We start from the raw sequence: 11,899 nt of genomic DNA on the forward strand, positions 1-11,899 counted from the left end.
TAAGCATTTTATTAATTATGTTTGATTTAAGGTTAGTCTTTAAAGAATTGTTTTCTAATTAGATGAAGTTATTTTACCTGAGTTTCATCTCTCAGGGAGATTATTCTGAATAGTAACACAAGTAACTTCACTCCACGATGAAATTCACTGCAGTGCTAACTTATAGCAGAATGTGCTGCTTCGGTTAGACACAGAAGCACAGCGTTTCTACTCAGCTGCTGTCTTACAAACTGGGAACACAGAAAAGTCTGTTTGGAGGAGATGGGGAAGGGCAGGCATTTGGTATTGCCTATTATCAAGTTTTCTTTTATTAAAAGCAAAACTAAAGAATCTTTTAATACTTAGCTTTTCTTTTTCATTATTATTTTTTTTTTGCCTTAGAACTTGAGTAATTTTTTAGATAGGTAGGATTTATTGCCTGTATTCTTTGCATTCTTACTATTCTTCCTTTTTGATTGTAGGACAAACAGTCATGGCAGAATGAATATGAAGTCTACAGTTTGCCTGGAATGAAGCATGAAAACATATTACAGTTCATTGGTGCAGAAAAACGAGGCACCAGTGTTGATGTGGACCTTTGGCTAATCACAGCATTTCATGAAAAGGTAAAACTACTTCCTATTTTAACTCAGAAAAGTCAGGATTGGTTTAACTACCTACTGTTGGTTACAAATCCCTTAGCCTTATTTTTTTCTGGGAACAGTATGTTATCTAATTGGTTAGAATTTATAAATAAAATGTATTTTTTAAAAATAATTCATTTTAATAAAAGAGCAAAGATGACTTTTTCACCTAAGCCTCTGTTTATAATACCAGTCTTGTGTCCCTGATTTCTTGTGCTGCAATCACCTCTCTTAGAAATAATTATTTTAGTATAAACAATGCTTAGTAAATGTTCCATTTTTTATTTTCAGTTTGAATTTTCTTTTGTAAAACTCTTTAAAATCAGTAAAGCTTAGTCATAAAACTAGAATTAGGAAATTTATCTGATCTTGGATCTGTCACTCATTTGTCGGGTAATTATTACCAAAACACACTGGCTATTTTTCCACGTTCAGAGTTGTTATGAAAATATACATTAGTGAAGTAGGAGAGTGTGTTCTCCTTGGTGGTCAGGTCCAGCAGGGTCACATACAGGTGCCTCTTTTCCTTCTCTGAATGCTAGACCAAAGGATGGCAGTCTTTGTTAGTTGTTGTTTATATGTCTGAATGTTGTGCTCTCCTAGACCTATGAGGTAACAGCATATTTTAACTCTTAAAATATTTTCTGGAACTTTAGATTTTCAACTAGTTTTTTTTTTTTTTTTTAACTTTTGCCTTCTAAATATGGGGAAATTGACTGACCAACTGTACCTGTAGCAAACCTTTGAAGATTAGTGGTCTTTCTTTCTAGTCAAATGTTTATTAATGTGAAACTTGAACTATTCCAGATTGTTTTTTGGACATTATATTCACCAGAAGGAAAAGTATATTGTCTTCCATAACCTCTTAAAAATAAAGAGGAAAGTCTCCATATACGTATGGCTTTTGTCAAGAGCTTGAATTGTTTTTTTTCCCCCTTTCTTTAGGGTTCACTGTCAGACTTTCTTAAGGCTAATGTGGTCTCTTGGAATGAATTGTGTCACATTGCAGAAACCATGGCTAGAGGATTGGCATATTTACATGAGGATATACCTGGCCTAAAAGACGGCCACAAACCCGCCATATCTCACAGGTAGAACTAAATTTATATTATTGCCCCAAATAATTATTTGTTTATTATCTAAACAGTTAATCCCCTGAACAAAATTTATTTTCTCCCTCATTATCTAATCATGCTATCAGAGGCAGAAGGATTTTCATTTGTTTTTCAAATTAGTTTGAGATTAGCCAGGAAGTAATTTGGATAATGTATATATTAACATCATTAGTTTACTTGTTAGTCATCATTAATCTAATTATAGATTTATGTTTTAATTAGTCTACTTTTTGAAGGCATGGTTAAGAATAAAAGTGTATTTTCTCTAAATCAAAGGGTAAATTTGTTTAACCTCAAAACAGGATTTACTTTGAAGATGATTATAAAAAGGTACAAGTTGATATAATTAAGGAGTATCTTTTTTGCTCATGTTTTGAATGACCATATGACTACTACCTTAGCTGAGGTGGAAGGAGGCCTCATTTGAACAGTTGGGTTCACTTAATTGCCCTTTTTAGGGAAGAAATTATATTTGGACAAAATAGTTGTCATTTCCTTTTTCAAAAGGGAAAACATTAGTTCCCTTGAACATGAAATTCAGTTTGTTTTTGTGTATTTGACTTCCTCGAACATGGGACCAATATGTCATCTTGTGGTATTCAATTTAAAGATGGTTGTTTTAAATGTAGGTATAAACTGATTCATGTAACAAATATTTAGCTGAGTGCCACCAGGTGGTGTTGCTGAGAGGATTACTTTAAACCCAACTTCAATAGAGATTCAGATTTTGCAAACTTCCACCTCATAAATAGCTCTCCTTTCTTCTTAGCTTCCTTATATTCAGTCTAAAGACCTCTTCCTGGATTTTTATTTACCTCATTTCATCCTATAGTGAATTGAACACCTAAGGGGATCAGGAGTACTGTCCCTAAAAACTTTTTGAGTCTAAAAACTGTTTTGTAGCATTAGTGAGTGTTTCCCTGTGCCTCTTCTCTCCCACTCGTGGTTTCTATACACAAAAATTTAATCATTGCTCATGGCACAGATGTATTTGGCTCAGCTACAGTAATGCTGGGATGAAGGAATTGGGGCTAGTGTGCAGAGGACATCTGGTTGCCTTAAAGCAGTTACTCTTCTCAGAACACCATGATCTAACTGCAGCAGTGTACATCGTGGTGAAAAATTTCCGTTATACATTCCTAGAGATGCTTTTCTGCATCGAGGTTGAGGAATACAAGAACCACTAAAATAAGGGACCATTCTAAAAGGTAGGCCTGTACCTAGTAGACAGAAGGCCCCATTTCAGCTATGTTTGAAAATTCTTAAATTTTGGTTTTTAAAGTTGTTTTAATGGGAGTTTCTAATGATAAATTCTGCTATATTCTAATCTTAGAAAACAGCAGTTTTATGATTGGTAGGTAGGAATGGCATAGATAACATGTAGGCAGGACAGTATTGGAGTGGCACTTCTTTATAAAACTGTATTATGGAAAGAATACCTTTTCATTGCCCATGTTATACATAGGAGTTTGTCACTATTTTTTTTTTGTTGTTGTTATTCAAGCTATATGGAGACTTTGCTTAGGCTTTTTCTCCCTCTCGTTTTTTCTGTATTTCATACTTTCCAATAACTATCTTTTTCATAGGATATATAGTCTCCCTCTTTTCCACTTTCAATGAAAATTTTTAAAAGATGTACCTTGTTTAAAGTTAATTTGAATACTTTATCTTTCTTTTTGCAAGGGATATCAAAAGTAAAAATGTGCTGTTGAAAAACAATCTGACAGCTTGTATTGCTGACTTTGGGTTGGCGTTAAAGTTCGAGGCTGGCAAGTCTGCAGGTGATACTCATGGGCAGGTAAGGGTGATAACTAGAGACTGTAAGAAAAAAGAATCTTTTCCCCTGCTTTCTTAGAGGGGCGTATCTGGATTGAATTGGTCTAAAATTATTGTGGAGGTTATTAGGTCAGCATTCTAATATAAAGTGACTGTCTTAAGAGTAATATGTTAAATTTGCTGAGGAGAAATTTTTATACGATGGTGAAGGATCTTAGGACCTCAAGTGGTTTAGATCAAACAATTCATAAAATAATATAGAGAGATGTCAGGGATTCTATTTTAAAAACTAATCAAAGAAGAATCCAAGACATTTTAAGAGAACTCATTCTTAGGGAGTTCTTAGCATTAACTCAGTTTTAATTTTTTCACTATCTTAAGAAGAATGGTAGAATAATCAGTCACTATTCATGCTACGATGTATTAAGATCTACTGCCAATTTTTCCAGACAGCAATTATAGTATCTTGCTTCTTGGTCTTTATTGCTTCATTTACTCTTTAATCAACTTTATAGCCTTCCTTTGAATTCTCTCCAGAGTCCAGCACACTTGTAAAGCCTGAGCGAGGAGCCTAACTCAAGTCCAAGTTTGCACAGAGAGATCTCAGTAATGGGGGCCTTTAAGAAGGCCAAAGGGGAAAGAACATTGTGAGGCTAGAAAAGGTGTTGTCACTCCTACAAGATGACTTTTATTCAGGAAAACCAGTTTGGCCTGAAAGGTGACATTTCTTTTTACAAAGCCAAATGACTTAGGCTGTGTGGTATGATCATTTCTTCATCTTTCAAATCATGCAGATTATTTGGTCATCTAATTCTCAGTTTCTTTTTTCCCAACCTATCCTAGTAATTTCCAAGAACACAGTTATCAAAGAATCATAGCACAACAGATTTTGGCAGTATTAACTAATTTAAGAAATCAGCTTGGGGAATGGTCAGCAGTCATAGTTCTAGAAAGACTGACAGCAAATGTATTTGGAAATGAAGGCAGTTTTGAGAGGGAGATTGTGCAGGAAGCCTAGGGACAAACTTCTGTCACTATTGTATGATTTCGTAAGACTAAACTCGGTGAATAGTTTAATCCTTTAGTACTTTGTAAACTGCCCCCGCCCCCCCAGTCTTTTTAAGAAAACAGTTTTGGGACTCATTCATATCTTTTAACACTCTCACAATTGGGTTACATGATGAGGTAAAAATAATTACTTACATTAGTTGTTCCTTGACTTTAGATTTCATAGAACAGAAAATACAAAAATGCAAAAATTCATGTTCTTACACATTTTATATATTGCACAATTGTATGACTAAAAGTTTTTTAAAGTAGAAAAAAATTTAGCTTTTTTTTCTTTAAACCGTTCTTATTAAATGAAGTAAAAACTTGAACTTAAAGGTCTTAGTAATGTTTTTATTATCTGTATATTTGCAGCTAATTGCGCAATTCTAGTCCAGAGGTCACAGCCACCTGAGGGTGGAGCTTTTTGGAAATGCCAGTATCAGGGCCACTCCCTAGATCTACTTCTCAAGTAGATTGTGATCTACCCCACCAGCATCCATATAGGAATATTGTCATGTACCAACCAGAGCTAGCTTAGTAACCATTGTTAACATTACTAAGAAATTAGTAATGTTAGGGACAGACAAATAAAGAACTTCAAGGCAGTTCATGAATAAATAAACATATAAACTCTGTCCATCCTTTTTTGGCTAATTCTTTTTACATTTTGTGTTGTTTATTAGTTTCCTTAATATAGAGAAAGAGAAACCCTTAAAAAAAGTACTTTTTTAAAAGATACATTTCAAACAGTATGCAAAGCTACAACTTAAAACTATGTAGCTTTTTTTCTCTATTCCATCATTCTCCCTATAATTATTGTTCAGCTTCTTGTGGTTACTTCCAGAAGAGGAGGAGAAAATTCTAAGCAAAATGTTGATATATTTATTAAGTGTACCCAGAAAGGATCTTAGTATATATACTGCTTCATTCCTTAATGTTTTCATTCTATAGTATTTTGTGGAATTTTTCTGTATCAGCCTTTATAGATTGACCTCATATTTTTTAAGAGCTGCATGGTAGTCTCTTTGTTTGATCAGTCCCTACTGGTGGAAGCTGCTGCTCTTTCCCAGAAACTGTCTGGGCTGCTCTGTTACTTGAAATGGAATAAAATTCTGCGTGACCCTGTAGTCCAGTGGTCACAATTTAGTTATGTTGTCTGATGTTAGACCACATTTGGTTTTGATTCTTTATACAGAATTATGTTATTTCATAAAGTTAATGAATGAGTATTGTTTGCTTTCAACATCTTTTTCAGGTTGGTACCCGGAGGTACATGGCTCCAGAGGTATTAGAGGGCGCTATAAACTTCCAAAGGGATGCATTTCTGAGGATAGACATGTACGCCATGGGATTGGTCCTGTGGGAGCTGGCTTCTCGCTGTACTGCTGCAGATGGTAAGGGAAACAAACGTATTTTCAAAAGATATATATGTCTACCACACATGTATGAAAAGGGATGGTTACACTCAAAGTTAATACTTTAAAGTAAAAATTTTTAATTTTTTTAAATACACTCCAAGAGGTGGTAGCTTAAAGAGAATTCACGGGGCAGGGGATAGAGGGTGGGCAGGATGTCTTTTATTGTTGCCACGTTTTGCTGGGCGTTTCACATACCTTTAGCTTATTTCCTAAAACAACTTTGGAAGTCGTAATTATCTCAGTTTTATGAGAGAGGAATTTAAGGCTCAAATTTTAAGTCGAAATTAAGTAGCTTGCTTGTTTTTGCCTCGAAGTGGTAAACGGTAAAACCTACATTTGAAAGTCTGATCCAGGCATAGGGAGAGGGCTGCTGCTTTGGTTAGCACATGGGGATCCTGCCCACAGGTTCTAAAGTCAGCTCTTGTGGTTAGAGGACATGTATGTAGGGTTGGGGGACTTTGCCTCCCAGTCACTCAGGCTGAGTCTATTCAAGTACCTAACTAACCAGATTAAATTTAACCATCTCTCCTCCATGACACAGAACTGAGCATGCGTTTGGATTTGCCACAGGTTAAATTCTGTCTCCTTAAAGCTTTGAAAGTCTGATCTGATGTAGACATTATTGTGAATGTTCGTTAGCACAGCACCTGGATTCAAAGGATTCCTGTTCTTTGTTCTGGTTATTGAAGTCCTTGTTCAAGTCCAATAAATATTTGCATTGATTGATAATAAATTTGCATACTATATATTCCTGGTGTAACAGATTTATGGTGTTCTAGATACTGTCTTTAGCACTCTTCATAAAGTCTCTCTACTCTCTTCAGTTATGCTACAACTTTTGCATGTGAGAATGTAAGGCAAACTTCATGTTAAATACTCAAATGTAAGCTTGATCTGGTGTTTTAAATTTTAACTTAAAATTGTCTAAACACTTACTGCGGATTGTGAAAGACCATAGAAATTGTGTTGTTGAAGATTTTAAAAGGTATAACCAACTTAACCTATGTTTATAAGAATACTTGCTGAAGTATGGTAACAGTCTCTCATTGTAGGACAGTCTACCTCTGGTATATGAAATTTGATTAGGTGTACTGTGGTTTTAAAGGAACTTTAGAGTGTGCTCAGGAATGAACAGCCATTCATTCCTCCAAGATGGGGTGTTTGTCATGGGAGTGGATCTAGAACCTAAGAAAGTTTGAAGCAATTTGGATATAATCTTAGAAGTCTGTAGGAAGAAGAGTAAGCTATTCAGTGTACTTTTTACTGTAAATGGAAGAGGAAGTACATTTATTATGGGCATTTATGGAAGCAGAAGTAGATGAAATAGCAGACATCATAGGAAAATATATTTCATAAGAACTTTATTAATGTGAACTCTCCAAAGCAAACTACTGGATATGGTTTTATGGAGGATTCATAGGGCCCTGACTTTCAGCAATGTACAGTTTCATTAGGATAATTTTTCCCCCCTGGGCTATTAACTCTAGAGTAAGGTTGGTGTGGATTGTCTAGCCCAGGGCTTGGTACCTAGGTATTCAGTAAGTATTTTTGTATCAGTGTGGTACCTGAGAAATAAATGTAAAGAAGTGTGACAGGTGGTGAGAGGAGTGAGAAACTCCCTTGCCATTGGGGAGGGGTTATCAGGGGCGTTCTTACAGAAAAGAACAGGATGGATGCTGACTTTTCTTATATGCCTGCATGTGCTGTGAAGTACTTGATTGCAGAGTCAGGCATTTCCAACTTAGTCAGAAACAGGCACAGAGGACAGTATGGATATTGCTAAAGTGAGTGCTTTACAATTTCTTGGTAGCTAATTGTTGATTCAGTTCAGTGATTCTCAAACTTTAATGTGCACACCAAACCCCTGGGGATCTTGTTGATTCAGATACGAACTAGTACGTCTGGATTGGGGCCTGATATTTACACCTCTTACAAGCTCTGCCCAGTCAGTGCCACGCTGCCGACCCGTGGACCGGCTTTGCGCAGGTAGCAAGGGTGTGACAGGTGCCTTCGAAGGTCCGTCCTCTGACACTGGAAGTGCTCTGGTGGAGACAGACTAGCCAGGCACCCAAGACTCTTACATTTGGAGAGAGTGGCGTTAGATGGCCTCCTTCCGGATCGTTAAAACATATTCTATCCAGAAATGTTTATTGTCGTTAAAGAGCTTGTACACAGTCTGTGCTTATGTACAGACACATCTGGGCCCTGACACTGCTGGTCAGTGACAGGCTCCTGTCAGGGGAGGCAGCACAGCGACCTAAAGCGCAGCCTTCAGTCTCCCGGAGGGGCTGCAGTTCCAGCTCTGCCGCTCAGCTGTGTGCCCTTGTGTGAAGGTGGAACTTTTCTGCCCTTCGTCTTTATCTGTAAAATAGATGCAATGCCACCTTAAGTCTGTGAAGCTAAATAACAGATGTAAAGTTTTCGGCCAGGAGAAATGCTCATCAGATGTTATTAACTCCTAACTGCATTTTTCTGTTTGAGTAGGTCTTAGAAAAAAGGAATCATTTATGTTGTTGAATAAATCTTGCTTGTCCATGAAGGCGTGTTCTGATTTGTTGGGAACCCTGGAGAGTATGATTTAAAAAAAAAAACAACTAAATGTATTTTTGTGAGCCCTTGTGAGGGCAGAGAAGAGGTGTGACTCTGAGGTACATTGTTTGTCTTTGGAGCTTGTTGGGAGCTTCAGCATTTCATAGAACAAATATGGTTACGACAGATTGAACCCAATATCTTCAGAGATGGCAGCACCACTATTGACAGTCTGCTCTGCATTGGACGAGCAGTGGGTACCTTAAAGGGAGACAGCATTTGCAAATATCGTGGTTCCCTGTCTGTTTACAGATGGAGGTGGGTAGGTAAGAAAACCCGTTACACAACGCTTAGGGGAGCTGCATGCCAAGTCAGACTTTTTGATTTCCCCTGAACTGGGGGATAAGTCCGGTTGAGAGTCTGTTTCTCTCCTGTCGTTATAGCATGTAACAGTTGGGAAGAGATGATAGTGTTTTAGAACGTTTGTTCCAGTTTGTAAGTCAGGAAGACTTGAATTAACATTTTTTTTGTTTTGTTTTGTTTTTACGATTTTAGGACCTGTAGATGAGTACATGTTGCCATTTGAGGAGGAAATTGGCCAGCACCCTTCTCTTGAAGACATGCAGGAAGTTGTTGTGCATAAAAAAAAGAGGCCAGTTTTAAGAGATTATTGGCAGAAACATGCTGTAAGTTACACAGTTTGCTTTTCACTTGAAATTCCAATAAAATGCTTCTCAGAGGAATGATTTGTACCTCTGCACTTTTCTATTCTGGATTGGTTTTCTGGGGAGGTGACCTTTGTATCAGATATTCTGTTCTAGAAACAGAACCAGGGCTGTAACACTCATGAGGGAGGTGGCGGAGGCCGAGCCTTACAGGCTCTCGTCCCTAGTCCTGTGCAGAGTTGCCACCTCATGGGACAGCTTCCCAGAAGGGGTTCCTGGCGTGGAGCCCGTGGGCAGTGTGGTAACCTTGCCCACCCCCACCCTCCTACATGATGCCATTTTAAAAAGCTGAACACCCTTTTTCCCTTTCCATGGGAATTTTGTTTTAGCCTTCTGATTCGGGGTTGGAAGATTTTAAAGTTCTTAGGGTTGCTCTAAAACTAGAGACTAGATAGGCAAAGGATGGAAGAGTATTGGTCCTAGTTATTTTGGTCTAGGTATAACTAGGAACATGGATAAAATGGGGTAGAGAATCCTCAAGGACAGCTTTCTAACCTTTCTGTTGAATTGAAAGAGAAAAATGCTGATCATTAACTAAGAAAACCATAAAAATTGTTAACTTCCTTTAGCCTTGGTTTTGAATCCATATCCAGGTTTAGCACTGAAATATCTTCATTTATGAACAACGGATAGGGATTTGGGGAATTAAAAAAATTAATCACCTACTGTGGTAGTGTCCAGTGCTAAAAAATTTTCTTAGTGCTTTTCTTAAACTTCCTATATACAATACTCAAAAGTGAACATTGATAAAAATATCAGACTTTGCTAATCTTGATACTTTCTTTAAGCCACAAAACCAGCAATTTCTTTATGGAAGCTTTATAGTATTTCATAATAGAAAACAAAACTCGCTGTGGTATTTGAAGATGTTTTTCATTTTTAGGGAATGGCGATGCTCTGCGAGACGATAGAAGAATGTTGGGATCATGACGCGGAAGCCAGGCTATCAGCCGGATGTGTGGGTGAAAGAATTACTCAGATGCAAAGACTAACAAATATCATTACCACAGAGGACATTGTAACAGTGGTCACAATGGTGACAAATGTTGACTTTCCTCCCAAAGAATCTAGTCTATGATGGTTGAACCATGTGTACACACTGAGAAACAGGACTCTGAACTGGAGCTGCTACGCTAATGAAACTGCTTACAGTTTATCTTCTGTGTGAAATGAGTAGGATGTCTCCTGGACATGTCAAAAAGAAGACCCTCGTTCAAAACTGTGGCTCTGGGAGACACAGGGCGTTGCCTGTAGCAGAGATGTGAAGGACACGAGGCTAAGAGAAACGTGGTGAACTCTTTATCAACTTTTGAAAAAGTGTACATGAAGAATGTGGCCCTCTCCAAATCAAGGATCTTTTGGACCTGGCTGATCAAGTGTTTGAAAACTGACTTCAGATTTCTTAATGTCTGTCAGAAGACACTAATTCCTTAAATGAACTACTGCTATTTTTTTTTTAAATCAAAAAACTTCATTTCAGATTTTAAAAAGGGTAACTTGTTTTTATTGCATTTGCTGTTGTGTTTCTATAAATGAATATTGTAATGCCAATATGACACAGCTTGTGAATGTTTAGTGTGCTGCTGTTTTGTGTACATAAACCAAGTCATCAACGTGGGGTACAGTAAAGAGGCTTCCAAGCATTACTTTAACCTCCCTCAACACGGTATACCTCAGTTCCACGGTTGCTAAATTATATAATTGAAAACACTAACAAAATTTGAATAATAAATCCATCCATGTTTTGTAACAAGGTATTACAAATTCACTGTGTTATTTAAGAAAAAAAGGTAAGCTATGCTAGTGCCAACAGTCAGTGGCCATTTGTAAAGCAGTGTTTTAGCTTTTCCTGTGCTAGCTTGTAATTTAAGGGAAAAAAAGTGTTCTTTTGAAATGAAAAAATGGTGTCATTTTCCCCTTCTTCCCATGTTTTAAAGCTTCATCTTATATCCATAGTTCCCAAAATATTGGATAATGACCTAAGTATTTTTTTTAGGTGTGCTGTGTTTGGGGAAATTTGAAAATTTAAAGCATGATTTAAATTTTTTAAGTGAGCTGTGACACTGGAAGGCTCTTCATTTTTATCCTTTTAAAATAATTTTTTTCCTATTTATATATGTAAAATTGTAGTGTATTTTTTTTTTTCACCAAACAGTGTGTGGGATCTTGTTTATCACTGTTTTAGGATCACCTCAGGAAGTGTCATTACCTAGAATTCCTCACTCTCTGCTTTGAGACTTGTAACCTTATCACCGTCTCTCTGCTTGGTGCCATCTTGTCAGAGTAATATTTGATGTCTGTGATATGTAAAGAATTATCCTGGGATAGAGACTGTAAATTCTAAGCACAGATTTCAGATGTTACTGTTTTAAAACAAATCAGGGATAACAAGTTCAACTTATAACTTAAAATATGCAATGACATTTAGAGGTAACAAATGTTGATACAGGTAACATCGCCTAGCCTCCTCCTGCAAATTGCTCTCACAACTAACTAATATTATTTTAAGGTAGTTCATGCCTTATCCTTGATAAGAAAATGGGAATTGTTGGTATGCGCCAAAATGCTTTTCAAAACAGTATCAAATTAGAATAATTGGATTCTTTCTCAAATTTATACAGGCCAAGGTGAGACATCAATTTCCTGAAATTTTAGATTACTCA

General features: G+C 36.8%; 1 protein-coding gene across 1 annotated transcript in view; it reads left to right on the forward strand.

Annotated features, from left to right (window-relative positions):
* ACVR2A (activin A receptor type 2A) overlaps positions 1-10,989 on the forward strand; it is an 85,456-nt gene extending 74,467 nt beyond the window's left edge. The window contains exons 6-11 of the mRNA XM_090279584.1: positions 462-605; positions 1,569-1,714; positions 3,422-3,536; positions 5,820-5,958; positions 9,067-9,197; positions 10,120-10,989. Of these exons, the coding sequence (XP_090135710.1) occupies positions 462-605; positions 1,569-1,714; positions 3,422-3,536; positions 5,820-5,958; positions 9,067-9,197; positions 10,120-10,314 (870 nt within the window). The 3' untranslated portion in view covers positions 10,315-10,989. The remainder of the gene's footprint in view (positions 1-461; positions 606-1,568; positions 1,715-3,421; positions 3,537-5,819; positions 5,959-9,066; positions 9,198-10,119) is intronic.
* The last annotated feature ends 910 nt before the right edge of the window (positions 10,990-11,899 follow it).

This window comes from Furipterus horrens, unplaced genomic scaffold (genome assembly GCF_987537825.1).
Source record: "Furipterus horrens unplaced genomic scaffold, mFurHor1.1.pri manual_scaffold_1, whole genome shotgun sequence".
Lineage (NCBI taxonomy): Eukaryota > Metazoa > Chordata > Mammalia > Chiroptera > Furipteridae > Furipterus > Furipterus horrens.